This window comes from Microtus ochrogaster, chromosome 10 (assembly GCF_000317375.1).
Source record: "Microtus ochrogaster isolate Prairie Vole_2 chromosome 10, MicOch1.0, whole genome shotgun sequence".
Classification (NCBI taxonomy): domain Eukaryota; kingdom Metazoa; phylum Chordata; class Mammalia; order Rodentia; family Cricetidae; genus Microtus; species Microtus ochrogaster.
This window is the reverse complement of record NC_022016.1, coordinates 73,818,394-73,838,374: the sequence shown is the minus strand read 5'-3', so window position 1 is coordinate 73,838,374 and position 19,981 is coordinate 73,818,394. Positions and strand designations below refer to the sequence as shown.

The window sequence follows — 19,981 nt, the reverse complement described above, 5'->3', positions numbered from 1 at the left end:
AGTCTGGTATAGCCATGGTATAGTCTCTCATGAGGTAAGTCAGTCTGGTATAGCCATGGTATAGTCTCTCATGAGGTAAGCTAGTCTGGTATAGCCATGGTATAGTCTCTCATGAGGTAAGCCTGAAGGCAGGAGCTGAAGCGGAGGCCATGGAGGGGCTCACTGCCTTTCTCTCCTTGCTTGTTCAGCCTGCTTTCCTCTATATCCCAGGACCACCTGCCTGGGAATGCCACTGCACATAGTGAGATGGGCCCTCCCACGTCGATCACCAATCAAGGAAATGCTCCACAGGTTTGCTATAGGTCAATCCGGTGGAGGTGTTTTCTCTATTGAACTTCTTTCTTCCACTGATGAGTCTAGCTTGTGTAAAGTTGACGGCAACACCAACAAAAAGCCAACGACAAAACCAAAACCAAAAAACAAAACCCCAACCAACACAGTTGCCCATCCCCTGGAGAAAACTGCTGTAACTTAGGAGACGATGAACTCAGTACATCACGATAAATAGAAACGAAATCTCTAGTGCAGACAGGAGAGTGTAGCTCAGTGGTAGAACGCTTGCTATGGTTTGAATATAAAATGACTCCCTCAGGTTCCCTCAGGCATAGCCCCTAGTTGGCGATGCTGTTCTGAGAGGTGTTAGGTGTTTTAGTTAGTGAAGCCCACCTGGGGGAAACAGTTACTGGGGTTACACTCTTGGGAGCTGCCGTACCCCATTTCCTATCTTTCTCCTCTTCCTGTCTGCTATAAGGTAAGGGGCTTGGTCCACCATGCTCCTCATCCACAATGTTTCTGCCTTGCTATGGGCCCAAAAAGAATGGCGCCAGCAGCCCATGGACTGGCTCTTCTTAACTCACGGGCCAGAGCTGACCCTTCCTTCTTCTAAATTGTTTCTCTCAGGTTTTTGTCACGAAAGTCTAATGTGACTGGCCTGGGGGGGGGGCTCTCGGTACTGCTTTCAGCACTGGAAAAAAGGGTGAGGGTTCTGATGGTGTTTGAGTTAAGGCCTTGATCTTTCTCCTTTTATAGATCCTGGAGGTAGTACACCGTCCTAACATTAAGCTTGTCTTAGCATAACTTGAATCAAATTGGGTTCCAGACAAGGGACAGGCTCTTCAGGAGGGACAGAACTCGAGGGTGATGCGGCTGTAGTGGAGTGAGGTGAACTGAGAACACAGGGGTTAGCAGGTTGCCATGGTCTCGGGGTTGGGGGAGATGAAGAGGCATCGAGCCAAGGGGGTGTGGGGCTAGAGAGGAGAGCGGCAGATAAGATATGAAACAATCTTCCAAGGCCAAATCAGTAGACACGGCTGTTGGTTAGATGGGGAGGGTGAAGGAATGGAGGGATGGTATGGTCTCACAGATGTTCCGGGGACAGCAGCATGGTGGCAGAAACTGAGGACAGTAACTGTGAGGTCTAGCGAAGCATCCAGGGAACCTTCTAGAAAGCGGGTTGGCTTAGAATTAGTAACTGAAGGCATGTGTGTGAATGAGGTTTTATCTTGGGCATGGAAAGAGGACCAAAGACTACTCTCTGGAGCATGGTCAGTGGATATCTGGTCACCAAGGTGGTTCAGGATCACCAGCCTCTCACAGGGCAGGGACTGGGTCAGGCTCTGTGTTTCTTGGGGGAGGGAAGTACTCTCCTTTGTTGAACAAGGGGAGGAAGAAACCAGTCTTTGTGGGCTGTGTGTACCTCCTTCCACCTTTTCTCCTTGGAAGACCAGACCAGATGAGTGGTAATGACCTGTGATGATTCCCAGTGACAGCAGAAGAGAGAGAGAGACAAAGGAGGTAGCGAGGTGACAGCAAGCCACCCAGCACCGAGGAGCTATCAAAGCTCTCATGGGAGAAGGACAGAGATCAACACAGGGCCTGTTGTGCCGTGTAAAAAGAGCAGAGTTCATGGCAGGTTCCAGTTTATCCCGGTTGGTTTAGCAGGAAGAACAGCTATTGTAGGAGGCAAAAGCAGCAGGTAAGGGCCAAGAAGATAGTTTGCTTGTTAAGGTACCTGCTGTACAAGTATGGGGACCAGAGTTTGACCCTAGAACCCACGTTAAAAAAGGGGAGGCTGGATATGGGGACACGTGAGTGTAATCCCGGAACTGGGGAGGAGACAAGAAGGTCCCTGAGGCTTGCTGGCCAGTTCAGCATGTTCTGTAAGGTCAGACCCATGAGTGGCCCTATCTCAGAAACAAAACCCATCCTGGTGGGCTCCACATGGGTGTGCACATGTATACATGTGTACTTGCACACATATGTTCTCACACACAGACACAAATAAAAATCAGATATCCTGTGGTATCTAGGCTGTCATTGTCTGAATAGTTATGACTTGCAGGATAAGTCACTGCAGTAATGGCTAATGTTAATGGCCATCTTGGAAGATGAGCTTCTGGGCACAATTGTGAAGGAGTATCTTGATTAGGTTAACGATGTGGGACAACTCTCCTTAGGTGTGGATGGGACTATTCTCTGGCCAGGGATCTTGGACTAGATAAACCAGGGAAAGGGAGCTGAACATTCCTGGCTCTCTGTTCCTGACTGTGGATGCAATATGACCAGTTGCTTCAGGATCCTGGCCATCTTGTCTCCCCCACCATGATGGACAGAGCCCAAGCACACCCTTAGGGCACTTTTGTCAGGATGTTATATCCTAGCAATGGGAGAACAGAGACAACTGCCTGCTGCGGTACCAGCCTGGTGGGCTGCCATGTACACGGTTATCGGAGTGCATGTGAGCATGTGGGGTGTGCAGCAGGCAGCTCTGACTCTTCTCTCTGTGGGCCATTCTCCGCTGTTCGGTGTGCTGGATGTCATCACCAGCCTTTTCCTCATCCTGTGAGTGAAAATCTATTCTAGGGTCTTTGAAGCCAATGAACATGGATGGGATGAGGTTGGAATGAACGCATGCTGTCAACTGTGGCCAAGCCAGGAAGGCAGACAAAGGTGGTCACAGGAAGTGCGGTCACGCCCAGAGCAGAGCACAGTTTTCACAGCTTCAGGACATAGGAACAGGCGATGGCTTCTTCCTCTCCCATTGATCCTTGGATGACTTGACGGCACACAGTAGACCATGCTCACTTCCTGAGTCTTCCATGTCAAGAAGGTGGGACACCCATCGGACGGGTTTCTTACAGCCAACACCTCCTTTTCCTCACATCTTCTGCAGGCAGGCAGCAGCTGCCCTGCTAATTGGGATGGATTTCAAACCAGCTTGTGTCTATTTTGTAGTGTGCTAAATGGCATCTGTACCCAGTACACATTTAAATTTTCATTTCTGTGTAACATACATTACAAGACATGTTTCTTGGGAGAAATTGAATGTGTATTCAATACTGTACAGCATCCTTGCATGTCGCTGATATCCAAAGAGGTCAACCCTTTCGATTAGGTGGCCCTTATGTACTTTGTATTTTGTTGAAAATTCATAGCAGTTTGTTAAGTGGTTGCTCATGACCATGTCAGTGACAACCATAAAAGCTGACTGTGCTTTTTTTTTGTTTTTTTTGTTTTTTTTTTTGGTTTTTCGAGACAGGGTTTCTCTGTGGTTTTGGAGCCTGTCCTGGAACTAGCTCTTGTATACCAGGCTGGTCTCGAACTCACAGAGATCCGCCTGCCTCTGCCTCCCGAGTGCTGGGATTAAAGGCGTGTGCCACCACCGCCCGGCTCTGACTGTGCTTTTTAGATGGTTTGTAAAATATTATTTTTTTACTTAGAATATAAGTTCTGACTGGCTGAGTTCTCTTTAGCGGACCCAGTAGCCTTTGGTTGCTCTAAAGAAAAATCTAGAAGCTTCCAGAGTATGGACAAGAACCAAACACAGCAGTAGGTCCTGAGTTAAATGACCTAAGGGACCAGGGGTGGTGGTGAGCTGGTGAAGCTGTGGTCCCACCCTCCCCCAGGATGAAGAGTGATCAGTAAGCAGATGACATCCCGTGGATCTCCTGTGTCCCCTATCAGGGCTCCATTATGCCACTTCTACAACTAACTGGCCCAAATATTCCATCATCAACGGGGAAACTGGAGTAGCAAGGGGAAAGACTTGTCTGGGGTCATTCCACAGACTAACGGTAGAGTTGGGAGGAAAATCTGAGTATCCAGGCCTGTCACAGTGTGAAGTACCATCAACCCAGCCCTCATGTCACTGCTGAAGAGTGTCCTGGAAGCCCAGCGGGGAATCCTGAGTGGTAGTGGCTGTGCTAGGGCTGGTGCTAGGTAGGGGGTGTGGTGTGCAGAAGCCAGATCTCAGGCAGACAGAGCAGTTTAGTGAAATGGAGAAGGGCCAGGGTCTTGGACATAGTTGTAAGCAGAATAGGGTGGGGGAGGAGAGAGGTGGGTACGGGGCCAGAAATATGGGACTTTTCAGAAGACATGGGCCAGAAATGGGGTGACAATTCCAGACAGCCCCTGTTCCCTGCAAAGAGAGCCCTGACTCTGGACAGAATCTGGATTTCTATTAGATACCCGTGGGAACTTGTAGATCAATAAGCCAAACTCACGATAGAGGGAAAGAAGAGAGAAAGAAAGAGGGCGGACCCTAGGCTAGAGTCTCAGAACTTGAAGGCTCCCCAATCTTTACAGACTGAAAACAAGCTGAGAGGGGGTAGAGAACTGGCCAAGGTCACACGTTGTGGTCCTGGTCCAAATTTACCCCTGTTGTCCCTGTTCTTCCCACCATTCAGTATATCGAGGACATTGGTTGCCGTCTTGCTCGGTCCACCTAGATTCTCTGTAAACAGAGGGGCCCTGTGCAGCTTCCTGAGCACCCCAAGAGTCCTTTGTTGCCAAGGCTTCCACCAGCCCTCCCCTGAGCACCAGCAAGCCTGGCTCAGGTCTTCTGGGAATCTTGCCTTGGGACTTCACAGACCAGAGACCCTGAATAAGCCGTAGACTGGCTTGGCCGTAAACCGTGTTCCTCGGAAGCTGCGACCTTGAAACCTCTGATTCCTTTCTTACTCAAGAGCTGTGCTTTCATTTCTAGACCAGGAACTCAGGCACCAGTTCCTTGCTTCTCTGCGAACAGGCAGAATTCCAGGAATTGGTGGGGCCACCCCTCCGGACATGACCAGTCATGGATCTATGGGGAAGGACCTGTCCCTTTTAAGCTTCAGAAGTCTGAGAAGTTCATCCTGGCTCCATGTCTGATTCAACTAACACAACAGGAATCTGGAGGTTTCCCGAAGCTTCCCTTCAAATCACCCACACGGGTTCATTCTCCCCTCGTGTAAGTGTTAACGAGTACCCACTATGTGCACGGGAGCCTCCTCTACAGGACAGAACTTACCCAACACAACCAATATCCTTGCTCTCAGGAAGTGGAGGTGGTCCTGGAGCTACTCTATGTCCACCAAAGGCAGGAGGGTGCAGAGTTTCCGTGTGGGCAGATTTGGGTTCAAACGTGATCTGTTCTGGATGATCCTGGGTAGCTGCTTTGACTTCTCTGGGCCTCAGTTCTCAACCAGTTGAACACTGAGTTAACTGTATAATCCTGCAAGTCCCCTCCTACCCAGCTCACACACCCAAGAGAAAGGAAAACGGGGCCATGCTAGACCTGGATATGAACGTCAACAACAGCAGTGTTCGCGCTCTCAAAAGGAAGCGGCGAGCCAGTGTGGATCAGCTAATAAGATGAACTGTGTTTTCACATGGCCAAGATGGTGTTCAGCAGTAAGAGCAAGCCATGTCCGGAAACATGGTGAAACATGAGTGGACCTGGCAAACACAATGAATGAAGGAAGCTGGACGTAAGGACCCTGCCTTATATGTTACAGTCTATGGGAGATGTCTGGAAGAGGTAAATCAGCAGAGGCAGAAAACTGACTAGTAGCTCCGGAGAATGGAGCCAGGATGCTGAGTGACCTGGGACTCCTTTCTAGGGGCGATTGATTACGGTGATGGCCACAGCTCTGAATGTACCAAATAGCACTTAATTGTACACTTTAGGTGGATGAGTTTTACGCTATGTGAATCATGCCTCAATAAAGCTGTAAGAAGGGACTCCTTCGACGCAGGACCGAGACTTCTATGATCTAGGAACACAACGAAGGTAACATAATGTCTAGCAGCTGGCAGCCACTCAGGATGTTGACTTTACTCTGTTGGTAATCTTTAACAAGCTGGCTTATGCAAAACCTTAAAACTACGTTCATTGTCTGCATAGGAAACACATGCTCTCTGGTGACTGGCTGGGGCTGAACTTTGAGCAATGATCCCTTTTACCTTCAGGATCTGCTGAAATCCTCTGTGCACTGGGTTGCCTCCTTGGGTGTCCAATACACATCTGAGGTACTTTCTGCACTGTCACCAACAAGAGACATTCAGAGGCAGGATCTTGTCACCACCTGGCTTGTTTCTGGGTTCCCTATAAATATACCATCTGTCCACGTGACACCTGGAAGTCCTCATCCAGTCTCTGGCACCGCAGAAGGCAGGGCCCTCTTATGTCCTGTGTGTCTCCACACACATTCTCAGTGTTCCCAAGGAGGGCAGAATTCAGAGACCTCTGCTCTCTGGGGCTGACCCCGTGAGGATATGATGATACTTAGTGAGAGGAGGTTGGTAATTGTCATTCAGGTCCCCAGGCAACTGATGCTGAGCTGGGAGGAGGGTGGTCAAGCCCAATCACAGATGCTTCTCTGTCCAGCAGCAGCTGGGGCAATCAGGGAGTCTGGATGCATCAGTCAGGATGGATTTGAGGGACTGAGATGCAGGGGCCACGGTCAGGACCTGAGAGCCTCCCTTAGAAGGCCCTGGACAGAAACGAAAGCAATCCCGTAGTTCGTCAGTTACAGGACCTCAGCTCAGCCAGCATCTTGAGAGCTCGAGAGAGCTTGCGGGGTGTGTGTGTGTGTGTGTGTGTGTGTGTGTGCTTTTTCAGCCTCTGGAGAAGCCTGGCTTTGTTTTGGGGAGCCCTTGAGCAGAGAACCTTGTAGAGCCCACCTGGGCATCTGACCTACATGCTAGGAAATAATAACAATAAATGTTATTTAAAGCTGATTCCTTTGTGATAATCTGCTGTGTACGGCAGGAAACTCATCATACAGCCGCCATCTCTGGAGAGACGAGTTATTTGTATTAGTTTAATCTCACAACAGTCTTTTTTACTTTAAAAAGTGTGAAATCCATTCTTTGTTTTCAGGATATTGTTAATCCCACTGGTGGAGAATAAGACCACTGCCACAGCTTAAAGCCAAATTTGGAGCAAGCTTTAATTAAATACTGGCCAAGGCACTGGCCAGGGCTATACTCAGGTACCCGGAAAATGGCCCATGAAAACCCATAATTCATTGCATTTCCCATCAAACCCAACCAGAGGCAAGCCTACATCCCGATGTACCTCTACCCTGTCAACCTCCCACCCACTTGTGATCAAGCACAATGATGTGGATGGGTCAAACAAACTTGTTTAGGGGCATGAAAACATGTGGCTTGCTATCGCTCATAAACAATGGTCTCCAGCATTTTAGTAACCATCTGTCCTCGAGCAAGGGGTTTGCAGATCAGAGGCAGTTTTGTTCCATGGATCTCTGAGGCGTAGTAATTAAAACTTAAAAATGTAACTTTGGCTCTCACAATGTATACCAACAGCAGCGACACCGGGGACTGGCATGTAGCTTGCTGGTAGAATGCCTGCCTAGCACGCAGGAAGCCCTGGGCTTGATCCCTAGCACCTCACTAAAAGCAGAGGAAGGAAGGAAGGAAAAGAGAGGGAGGAGACAGGTTGGTCTTTGGTCAGATCTGGTCTGGAGTCACAGCTCCTCCACCCTTCTACGTGCCTCGCTGCTAGCCCTAGATATGGGTGACTGTATGGAGTGACTCAGAGGCTGGAAAAAGGGTTCTGGACTCCAGAACTCCGAATGTGGGTCCCTGCTGTGCTGAAGGGCTTCTGTGACTTTGGGCAGCCTGCTGTCCTTTACTGAGCCTCTGAGTCGAAGCAGGACAATGGCTTTGGACACATTCCCCTCCCCTCCCTCCACCCCAGGCTTTTTCTCTGAAGAAAAGCTAGAGTAAAAACCCCAATATCAAAAACTAATGCGCAGCCCTGGCTTGTGCCAGCCATGCCTAGGCCCTGAGACAGGATAGAAAGGTAGGAAAACATTCTGGTTACATGGGAGGGAAAGGCTGGGACAGAAGAAAGCCCTTCACCTCGGGATCTGATGGAGTCAGGAAGCTTCAGGTGCCACTGAGACAACTCACGTTGCCTATGGAAGCAATGCAGTACTTGCCCGAAGATAACTCCATCGAAGTTGTCAAAGTCAGTAAACAAAGCGAGTTGACTCGTAACCAGGTCACCTACGGCCTTGAGAGGTTTTCATTATGACAATCTTGTTTCCAAATCTGGACGCTGACCACTCATAAAATTTATTTCACAGCTTTGCTTGTAAGAGAAAATTCCTTAACCTTTAAACTGCGTTATGAACTACACCCCTGAGCAAGGCAGCTTAGGAAGCCATGGGGTCATTTAAACAGCTAGCATGCAGTCAGGTGCGTCTCTACCCCGAGAGGCCTGTGTCCACGCTGGGGCATGTCTCATTTTTTCACTGGGCATCTCTCTTTCTACTAACTCGTGTGCTCAAAATCTCCATTAAAGACATCTAAAACAATAAAATAAAATTTCAACTATGTTTCATATTAGCTGGTCCGGAAATTCTGTTCTGTGTTGAAGCTAAGAGTCCTGGTTTTTCTTAAATGGAAATCCCTAAGGAGAAGAAGAATGTTCTAGGCTGCTGCTTAGGGCTGTATCTCCGCCCCCTCCCCCACGTTGCTGACAGCCTACTCCCTCCTCGGGAGAGATCAGAATCTCTCTGCAGAATGTGGAGGCTTTGGCTCTCCAGACCCTCTCTGAGATCTGGACTCTCCTCCTTCAGACAGTGGGCACTTCTGTACAGAGACACTGTCTGTACCCATTAGGTTGCTACTCAATGCAACCCCATTTAAAACACAGCCAGAATAACCAAAGATGTTTCTATACACTGCTACATGTCCCTTGGGAGGATAAGAGCAGGTGAGGCTCCTCAGTCTGGGACTGGTTCAAGTCTTTTCTTAGTTGATGCCAGATCTCAGAATCCCGTTCTTTGAAGACACTTGACCTTGGCTGGCTTTCCTTGCCCTGCGGGACGACCTTGAGATGTACAGAGCTGTTGGGAGAGAACAGAGGGGACTCACCATCCATCACATAGCTCATGCTGTTCATAGTAGGTCTGTTGTCATCACTCTGAAATGGCATGGGGTGGATAAGGGACAAGACACAGATGTCTTTGAGATGTTGTCAGTGGGGGAGGGGCGAACATGTGAGCAAAGAACACACACTCGCACAAATGATTTAGAATAATGCTAAATGTAAAACCCAGATGTAGGTGCTGGGTAGATGGCTAAGTAGGTAAGGTGTTTGCAAGCATAAGGACCTAAATCTATGTGAAAAACTGAGCATGGCAGTGCTTGCTTGTAATTCCAGTGCTGGTAAAGTTGGAATGGGGGCATCCCTAGGGCTCAATGGCCAGCAGATACAGCTGAATCTTTGCGGCCAAGGCTGTATCTTGGGCATGGTGACAGGGAACTTGGGAGTGACATAGGGTAGGGGAGTGAGGTTGGGAGGTGGCCAGAGTCTTGGTCACAAGAACATGGATGTAACTTAGCAGCTGGGGTGGCTCTTGGGGCAATGGGGAGCCATTGAAAGTGTAGGCAGGTGAGGGACTGACTGGGAGGCTGGTGTGAGAGCCAAGGCTGGTGCATTGTGACAGACAGGCAGCTTCAGAGAAGAGAGACAGAGAAAAGGGTTGCAGTTGAGGCTATGAGCGAAAAGAAGGCAACGTCAAAGAGAGGAAAATGTCTGGAAGATCCAAAGGATGAGGCTTTTAGCCCCTCCTCTCTCCACTCCTCACTGACCTTGGGCCAACCACTTCTCGTAGAGGCTCCATGATTAGCAGAGGTAACAGGAGGAAAAACACTTGCCTGGTAGCAGAAAACGAGGAGGCACAAGTGCCCTTCCCTGCTCCCTTGGGGCAGATGCTGCTGACCGATGTTCTCCTCCGAGTCAGCCTCTTGATGCCAGGAAAGCCTGAGGCTGCTTGTTCAAAGAGGATACGCAGGTGTACCCAGGCCTGCAGCGACCAGCACCGTGCCTCGGCTTCGTAGCTGGCCTCAGCATTGTAGCTGGCCAAGACATACCAGCTGCTGGAAGCCAGCAGGAAGGAAGAGGATGGAGGCAGACCGGCCCAGACCCTTGCATTCTAAATCTACTCAGTCCCAGTCCCCTGGGGTCTCTGGGACAGGTGTCCGGCTAAACCCCAAGCCCCATGGTCATTAGGGAGGTCTCACAGGTTCATTAGAGGCATGCACAGAGCTACTGTGAAATACAAGAGTGTATATATACATATATATATGTATATATACATACTTGTATTTATATATTTTATATATTATATATAGACAGAGATAGATAGATAGATAGATGATAGATAGATAGATAGATAGATAGATAGATAGATAGATAGATAGACTGGCTCCTTGGGGAGAAGGAAGGTCTTGTTAAACCCCAGTAGCTGCCCTGAGAAGGGGGCTTTCTGAGTTACAGAGGACAAAGTCCTCTGTCCTGCAACTGGCTGGAGACAGGAACCATGACTTTCCAGCTCTGGCCTTGATCTCCTATCCAGAGACTCAAGTTCAAATAGGGCCCATGCTGGACCTCAACCTTACTATGCAGTGACTCATCTGGGGATAACAGGCAAGGAGGACACACCCTATGTGGATGCCTGCACAGCCCAAAGTGTCCTGGCCCTCCTATCTCTCACCCACATCTCCTCTGAACACAGCACCAATGGGGCTGCTGGCAGACCTGAGTCACTGGCAGACTGTCTCGACAGGGTACAGCAACGTCAGAGGTCCCCCCTCTCTGTTCAGCCACTCCGCTTCTCAGCCTTGTACGGGCAGGCATATTGCCCGCTGTAAAATTTATGCAAACCATACACAATGAGGAAGATAACAGATCATGCATGAAGGACCTCTCCAGAGGGAGGAATCGGTGCTCAGAGAACTCAGGCACCCTGAGTGGCATCTTTTTTTTCAGACACAAGTTCCCTATGATTTTGTCCAGCTTTGCCTATACTGTTCCTTCTGTGGCCTGCTGTGATCACCCTTTAAAGATGTGTCCTCCCGGAGACATGAAACACAAACTGAGCTAACCCTCCTTCTGGGTTTTTGAACTACCTGTTTATCAAAAGAGCAAGCACTTGCTCTCCAGTGACCTAACACAGTGGGTGATGCAGGAGGAGGGTGCTTCCTGGAAGTCAGTGCCACAGCTTCTGGCCAGCAGTGTCCCCAGGAAGGAACGCTCCAAGCTGGTCCTCGGACTGCCAATACAGAGCGTGGGTAGGGGAGACTGCTCTCTGGCCCCAGCGATAAAGCTGATCCTGTCAGCACAGGATGCAGGAAACGCTTGGGTAAGTGTTTTTGAGCCTCAGTTTCTCTCCCCTGTGAAGGTGGTGTGAGAGGGTCCTGGCCCAGGCCTCCCACAGACAGGTCCCTCCCCTGGATGTCTCTGGGCAATGAGTTTCTGGGCCCAAGTTCCATCTGTGCAGTTTCCACCTCTCTGGGAAATTACTTCTCCCTCCTGTCCGGTAGGCTATCACTTTAAGTTTGGGCGGGGCCTGTTGGACACCGGCCCAGCACCTGAAACCTCGAGGAAGCGCTGAAGCAGGCCACAAAAGTCTCTGAGGTGGTGAGTGAGGACATACAAGGACTAGGAGACAGGGAGTAGGTGGCTTCCCAGCGGGATCCCCAGCTGGGAACCCAGCTGCTGGGCTGGGTGGCAGGGAGGGAAGGACCTGTGGCCTCAGCCTTCCTGGGGACCAGAACAGAGACCTCAAGAAGCCGGTGAAGTGCCAAGGGCACAGCTGGGGACAGCTACTAGGGCCTCCCCAGATGCCTGCTGCCTGCAGAACTCAGCTACCACCACCACCACGCCTTCTAATGCGCTGGACTCTCCCCTGGACCGCTCCTGTGGCTCCTGGACCAGCCTGATGGCTGTTCGCGAGGTGGGTGTGAACATCCTGTCTCCTTCCCTCCGGAGTACCTCAGCTTCTGCTAAGGGTGTAGCGTGGACCCTTCCCTTTAACCTGTACCGTGCAGAATGGACCCGGGGTGGTACTCCTGATACTCAGCGCCTCGGCGCTTAGCTGGGAGCCAGTTTCTCCGCAGTTCGTGGGCATAGGTGGGCTCTTAGTGTTCAGATGGTTGGATACTCCTTCAGTGCTCTCACGGTGCCACTGCGGGGCAGCAGCGGCAGCGGGGACACTGTGGGTCTCTCCCATCTCTGTCAGGATGGGGGCTGGTGCTCAGCTCCCTTCTCCCTCCTCTGACAGGAAGAGGGCTTTCTTCTCCCTGGTTTGAACTGAACTCCCTGTAGCAGACTGCGGGGCTAGAGAGCAAGTGATTTTCTGGTTCAAGTCCCTCCCCTCTGTGGAGGAGTGCTCATTTCAGAGGGGTGCATTGATAACCTCGTAGTGTCTGAGTAGGGCCACCCTCTATCCAGGTGCGGGAACTCGTGCCTCAGGTACAACTTGCCTGACTCAACTCCTTAACCCCTTAGCCCTGAGGGCCAGGATGTGAACTCAAAGGAGCCTGCTTAGCCAAGGGTTCCAGAGCAAACAGACTGGCCCCAAGGAGGGAGTGATGAGCAAAGCCTCGTGGTGGGAAAGTTCTCCCTTGGCTGGAAGGAGGTGGGCACAGCCCCTGGGACGGGTGATATTGGTCTCCTTTTTGAACAAGGGTGAAGTGGGGAACCAGCCAGAGGGAGTAGCAGCTCTAGGAGAAAGTCCCAGGTGGCTTAAATTGAAGTGGGAGGAGGGTCAAGGAGAGGCCAGCAAAGCAGTGGAGGTGGGACCAGCTTGGCAGGCCCAGACTGAGTACCAGGATGGGGTGGAACTTCTCTGGGGCTGGAGAGCTTCCTGTCTGCCCCCCAGGGGTTGTAAGTCACACCCTCCATGGCAGGGAGCCCTCCCTTCCTTCCCAACAAGGTGCAGGGGCTGGAGGCACACTCATGTAAGGGGTAGTGAGATTCCTGATGGCGGCTTCTCAGAAGTGGGAGCGGAGGGGTCCAGAGGCAGGACACACTAAGAGCCATGCCAGGGACTAACCCGAGACTGAGCACAACACTAACTGTCACCATCTGAAGCTGGGAGGAGAGGGGAAGGCATCTTGTCAGGAAGAGCAGACTGGCGGACACAAGACTCATGGTATGGTCTCAACTGCAGGCATCTAAATCTGTATATACAGGAATCCAGCAGTGCATACACACACACACACACACACACACACACACACACACACACACACAGGCACTTGAGCTAGGTTAGATCCGCATCTAAATCCATCCCTAACCAATATCCCTGAGATATCACTGTGGTGAGCATTAAGCAAGGGGATACCGGTAAAGTGCTCGGTATGGTACCCAGCTGGGCAAATGCCCCCAGCACATGCTAGCCACCAACATTGTGTTCTATAGACCAAGGGAGGGCAGGGTAGAAAACTGCTCAGTGGGGCTCATGCTTGTCTCTGAGGGGCAGGATTCATCCTGGCTTCATTATGCCACTCCACTCTTCACAATGAGCAGTGTTTGCTTTCCTGGAAAACAGAAAGCATCACAGGTGACTTCAAGTCTGTGTGTTCAGGTGTGAGCTCCTTAGGTATGTAGATCCCTGCTCTACTTGACTTTGGATGAGGACCTCCCCCAGTGTGGACTGTGTCCCCCCTCAGCTGGGGATACTCATTCCCCCACCCTACTCACCTGCCTTGTTTGTAGGAGTCAAAAATGTTGGCCGTGAGGGGACGGTCACCTTGTCAGGGCTGTAACATGCAGGCCCAGGATTTCCTCCGCTGACTTCTTTCATGTTTTCTCCAACCTGGTTACTGCAGCCTTGTTCCCACCAGCCTCTCCCTGTGGATATGGGAAGGGGTTGGACTGCTTCAGGAAACTCTGGTTTAGTTAGGGGAAAAGCTAAGGGAGGGACAACGGTAAGAGGTGAGCCGTGTGCTCCCAGAAGGTGCAGGGATCTCCAGAAGTTTCCCAAGCAAGGGCCAAGCTGACTGTTGCAGGGATGTGTGGGAAGTCACTAACCACACCGAGGGATCAGTAGGGGCAGTGGCTTAGAGGTGAGCTTTGGGGACCAGTGCCAGCCTCTTCTGCATGGTAGGATCTGGGGCAGGGCTTGCTTCTTGCAGTTATCCCATGTAACACTTCTGCCGAATCCTTCCTCTTCCAGTGATTCATGGGAGTTCAAAAGAGCAAAGCACATGCGTGCCCTCCTTCTGCCAAACACTCATGCTGATCCCCACTTAAATCTTGAAAATGTGTGTGGGTGTTCTGCTTGTGTGTGTATATGCGCACTAGAAGCACTTCGTGCTCGAGGAGGTCAGAAGAGGGAAAAGATCCCCTGGAACTGGAATTAGAGACAGCTTGAGCTGCCGTGTGGGCGCTAGGAACTGAACTCAGGTTCTTCGGAAGAGTGGTTGGTGCTCTTAACCATCGAGCCTTCTCTCCAGCCCTGGCCCTAACTTTGTAATGATTTAGGTTATTTCACCTAGGGGTCATGACATCATCCATGCGTTGTTTTGTGAGCTCTTCCAGTGCTGTGACTCTGGTAGTGACATCTGTGTAGATGTCCTGGAAAAATCCTGCTCTATGGATTTATCTACACTCAACTTCACATCTAGCCCCGCCATTCACATTTGTCAAATAGAGACAAAAACTGGACCCCACGAGATGGTGACGATAGGCGAGGGGCAGAGCACAGCCAGCAAACCCTGGCTTCTCCCAACCGCCCATAGACCGGTCAGCACAGGAACCATCTACCCACCAGGCCCAGACCCAATAGAATGTAGTGCATTTATTATTATATGATTTAGCTCCTGCTGTATCCCAGGTGTAGCGCTAGGAATTTGAAACAGCTTATTGGTGGCTGTCAAAGTATCCCGGCCGTGTGTGGGTATCATTTTCATTTCACAGGTGAGGACCTGAAGTATAAGTCAGAAGACTCCTCCGCGGTCTTGGTGCATGTCGCTGGCCCAATTCTTCAGATTCTCTCTCCTTCTGTGTGCAGACATGCGTCAGAGGCCAAGTGGCCTCCACTGTGCGTTACTGCATGACGGTTGGTGGCACAGTGGTCCTGGTCATTGGGACACTCTGCTTTGCATGGTGGAGCGAAGACGATACAGCCATCCAGCCTGGCTCACTGGCCCCCACAGTGAAGCGTCCACTGCCCAGGATCCCCCTGACGTGGCTCAAGTCTATCAGTTTATTCTGCTGTAGCGTGGGTGGCCTGCTTCTCTTCTTCGGCCTGCTCTGGTCCATCCAGGATAGCACAAAGAGGTCGAGCCAGGGGGACCTGTACCAACTCTCCAGAGACCTGTGCCACCTTGCTGCACAGCAAGCTCCTGAGAAGAGCTGCAGGTTAGTGGGGCACGGTGGGGACCGTGGGCGATCACTACAGTCACACTACCCCTTTGCCGGGTAGACAGTATCTTCTGGAGTATCTTGCTATTGGCCCATGGCTCCTGGAAGCTAGATGCATCCGACAGATGCTACCAAGGCCACTAGGCAGACCTCAAGTGGGGTATGGTGGGCACACCTGTAATGTAACACTTGGGAGGTGAGTTCCAGGCTAGCCTGGGCTGCAGAATCAGACCATCGGTGGGAAGGGCATCTTACCCAGCCAGACTTTTCTCTTTTCACACGAGAAACTTGTCCCTGAGAGAGTGACGTACCTGCTCATAAAATGAGTTGTACTCTGACAGTCAGGCCAGGCCTGTCCTCCTGCCCCGCCCAGCCTGGCCTGAGCAGAGGAGTTGCTGTTGTCTATATACACAATAGTGTTGCCTCAACAGGGCCCAGGCCGCAACTGCGGGTTAGGTGGGCTACTCCCTCCCTCCTCAGTTAGGCAGGATACTCTACCTCCCCACCCCCCTCACTCCCAGCCCTCCACCCCCTGTCAGGAAGCAGGCAGGGGCCCTTCCAGCTCTGAGACCCAGATTCAGAGACTGGTATGACTGGGTACGGAGGAAGCCTGCTGGTCATGGGAGGCATGAGTTCACTCTCTTCCTGGGGTTGCCTGGTTGTGGCTAGAAACGGGCTTGGGCATTCCGCTTTCCACGTCGGGTCTTATGTTCTCTCATTTAGTCACCCGCTCTCTCTTGCTTCTCCCCAACACCACTGGGCACCTACCGTGTGGTGGGTCCAGTTAGGAGTGTTGGTGATGCATTGGCGACCAGACAGACAAGACCCTACCCTAGAAGCTTCCCTGGCAACTGTCCGTCCTGAACAGAGGACCCTGCTGTCCTTCAGTGAGCACAGCAGACCATGCTAGGCCCCCTCGGAAGGCCAACTTTCTGTCGCTACCCTTTCCATTCGAAGCTGTGTGTTTGCGAATGTCCCCAGATTTCCCAAGTCACACCTGACGCCTTGTCTGTCAGTTGCGGCAGGAGGAAGGGCAGACCCTCCTCTGTACCACAGCTCACTGCTGTGACAAGTTACCTGAAAGACAAAACCAAAAGAACATTTTGAGGAAGGGTTTATTTAGGCTCATGGTTTTCGGGGCTATTCCGTCATGGCGGGGATGGCACAGGGACAGGAACGTGAGGCAGCTGGCCAAGTTGTGTCCACAGGAAGCAGACAGACGAACGGTCGTACTCAGTTCACTTTGTCCTTTCTGTTCAGCCCAGGACCTCAGTCCAGGTGATGAACACCTCACATTTAGGGTGGACCTTCCCACCGTAACTGACTTAGTTGAGAAATTGTCCCACAGAGGTGCCCCGAGGTATGTCTGTCCCCTGGGTGATTCTAGACCTTACCAGGGTGACACCGAAGACCAGTCATCTCTCTCTCTCCCCGAGGGGTCTGTAGCCTCCTGTGACAGGACCATTGTGTGTGTGCATGCCACAAAGCCTGCACCCCTTAGCTTTCCCTGCTCTCCAAGCCTTGGCTGCCTGTAGGGTGCAAGGATGGTGGGGCCTGTTTCCGAAAGGGAGACGTGAGGGTGTAGCTGGCTCAGGAGAGCTGTGCAGTGTGGGGTGAGTGTGACCTCTGCCATCAGAGAGGGCTGTCCACTTAGCTGCCCTTCACTCATTCGTCTGTAAGATGGGTGGGGCTACTCCTGCCCTACTGGGTTTGGTCTCTCAACAGAAAGTCAACAGGACCAGCAAGGGAGCCTGTCTCCTGCCCCCACAAGGCTGTCCTGGTCTCTTGGACAACCTGGCAGGACCACCCCACAACCACAGAACCCTGGTCTGGAATGTGCTAGGAACCCCCTAGACTAGGAGAGGCCCTTGCAAAGGCCCAAGTTCTGGGCTTTCCTGTGTTCTGAACTATGACCTTGGACAGTTAAGGTGGATGAGCCAACAGGCTACTGAGGCGATGGAGCGGGCTTGAGGGCTGTTGTACACCTGCCCTCTAAGCAAACTTCCTGCTGTGAGCTGAGCTCCTTCCTGCTGGCTGCCACCTGCTGGGTTGGCCCTAAGCATACCCAGAATCAGCTCCAATAATCTGAGTGAGGGCAGGCATGACTGGGAGCCTGCAAGGGAGAGGAGGGTTCTGGAGCCCTATTACCTGCATTTCCTTCAAGGCTGTTAACCCTTTTCTGCTTGTTCTCTTCTGCATCTGTGACGTGGCGCGTATTATCCCCATTCCACAGACGAGGAAGAAGAGGCCCAGAGAATGTGAGAACAGAGCCCAGGCCACACAGCAATAGAGTTCAGTGTGCTGCCTCCAGGCACACAGCTTCTGAGAGCCTGCCCCCTTTCTTCTTTTCGGATTTGTTGAGACAGGGTATTATTAGGCATCCCTAGCTGGCCTTGAACTTGCTATGTAACCCAAGCTGTCTTCAAGCATAAATCCTGCTGCTTCTGCCTCTAGAATTGTGAGATTACAAGCATGTATCACCAGGCTTGGCAGAAGCATTGCCCTCCCTTGCAAAGCCTGCTGGGAGCTCAGAGAAAGGAGAAGGCTGCAGGTCTCCTAGCTGGTCCCCAGCCCTCTTCTATCTAAGCCCAGTTCAGAGCCAGGGCCTGCAGAGCTACTTTGTGAGCAGGAGGGTGAACTTGCCTCCCTGCTGTGAGGGTGGCAGCCAGCTCAGAGTCTTGGGACAGGGAAAGGCACTAACTCCGTGGAGGTGGCCCTCAGGAAAAATAATAGAACATTTGTCCTTGGAATTGGGCCTGCAAATCCAGATCTGGGGGTGGGGGGAGTTTGAGGGCCTGGTCTTTGCCTCATAGACGGTTAGGTGATTCGGTTGCCTAGGAGTGAGGGTGGGCTGGAGAGTCGGGTGGGATGCATTGTGGAGTGGAAGAAGAGACTGACTTGGTAAGCAGTGAGCTCTCTCTCCCCTGGAGGCATGCAAAGAGAAGCAATTACCTGGTTAATTTACTGTCTCAAGCCTCAAGCATCTAGATGGGCAGGTAATCTGAGGCCTCACATTCGGCCCTGAGCATCACAGCTGTAATTTACAAATAGTATTTCAGTCAGCTGGGAGTCTTTATGTCCGTGGACAGGCACTCAGTCTCAGCAAACACACCAAGCACCTGCTCTCAGTGTTAGCCACTCTAGTCAATCTCTGGCCCAAGAGACAAGCACACAGTGTCAGTACAGTGGCAGAAAAGAACAGCATGGATGCTCAGGGGAGAGCGAGAAGTGGGGACAGGTCAGAAAATGTCCCCGGGAAGTGTCAAAGTGAAGAGGATGGCTCTCATGCTGCTTGCTGGAGCAACCTGAAGAGGAGGGAGGACTAAGGTCGCAGGCTGCTCCCCCAAGCATCATGAGAGCTATGTGGGCACGGTCACGCAGACTCCTCTGTCTTCCCTGGCATGCAGGAGAGTTTTGAGCAGGTCCTGCTAACAGCTTCTTTCCTGTTCCCATAGGCCTCCTAAGGAGGCTGCCATTCCCACTTACGAGGAGGCCATGTACTGTCCACTGGCGGAGGGTCCCCTGCCATCCCCTGTGCAGCCCGAAGAAGAAGACCTTCAGTGCCACGCCCCGAGAGATGCCCTTCTGAGATCTCCATCTCTCTTACCCCCACCCAGCTACGAAAGCATCATCCAAGCTCAGGAGGCTGTTTCTGGTCCACATGCTGCAAGCTCCAGCCTAGGTCAAGCTCAGGCTGTAGGGGAGTTCCAGGGCTCCAGCAACCCCTGAAACTGGCCCCTAAGCCACGAGCTTTGCTCTGGGCATACTCCAGTGCTGGGCTCCCAGCCAGCATTCACAGAGCTTTGCTCTGGGCATACTCCAGTGCTGGGCTCCCAGCCGGCATTCACAGAGCTTTGCTACTGGATGCTGTTTATGTATCTGTTGCCGTGTAAGAGTCCATCTCCATGTCAGGTGGCTTTAAATAAACCCCACTTTATAACATCTCACCGTTTTATGCATGGCTGATTCCTATGGTTCTTCTCCCCACGAGGTATTGGGGAGGCCATCATCACGGTCCCAAACAGAATAGGACCTCCATGCTGGTGTGCTGTGAACATAGGGCCAGAGGCAGAAGCAGAGGTGTCCAAGTTCATACCACCAGTTTGTGGCCAAAAGAACACAGACTGCAACCTAAGCCCCCCTGAGCTCAGGTCCCACCCTGTAGCACCATAACAATGACTTTTTCTCTTGGCCTCAGTTTTATCATTTGTGAGAGGAAACTGGCATTTTTAGCAGCTCTGGCCCATGTCTCAGGGAGCCAAGTGGAAGGACCCGTGGGGTGACAGCACTGAGCACTGACCAGCATACTGAAAGCAGGGGCACAGCCCTGGGCCAGAGGCCCTCAAACTGCTGCATGCCTCAGAGTTGGTGGAGGTGCTGGCTCAGCATCCTGAGACAAGGGCCTCACTGCTGTCCCTGGCTCTCCAGATGGGACTAATAGCAACTTTCCCTCCAGCGCTCTCTGCCCACTCTGCCTCTGCCCACTCCACTATGCCAACAACTGGCTGAGTACTGTACCTTCCTTGCTGG

At 51.7% G+C, this 19,981-nt stretch overlaps 1 protein-coding gene across 1 annotated transcript; it reads left to right on the top strand.

Annotated features, from left to right (window-relative positions):
* The first annotated feature begins 11,654 nt into the window (after nt 1-11,654).
* Nucleotides 11,655-19,373, top strand: Tmem61 (transmembrane protein 61). The gene is made up of 3 exons (XM_026782311.1): nt 11,655-12,035; nt 15,099-15,448; nt 18,907-19,373. The coding sequence occupies exons 1-3, from the start codon at nt 12,021-12,023 to the stop codon at nt 19,178-19,180; spliced, it is 639 nt and encodes a 212-aa protein (XP_026638112.1). The 5' UTR covers nt 11,655-12,020; the 3' UTR covers nt 19,181-19,373.
* The last annotated feature ends 608 nt before the right edge of the window (nt 19,374-19,981 follow it).

Coding starts and splice junctions, on each gene's coding strand:
- Tmem61 (XM_026782311.1), top strand. Junction 15,449..18,906: donor GCTCCTGAGAAGAGCTGCAG/GTTAGTGGGGCA, acceptor CTGTTCCCATAG/GCCTCCTAAGGAGGCTGCCA.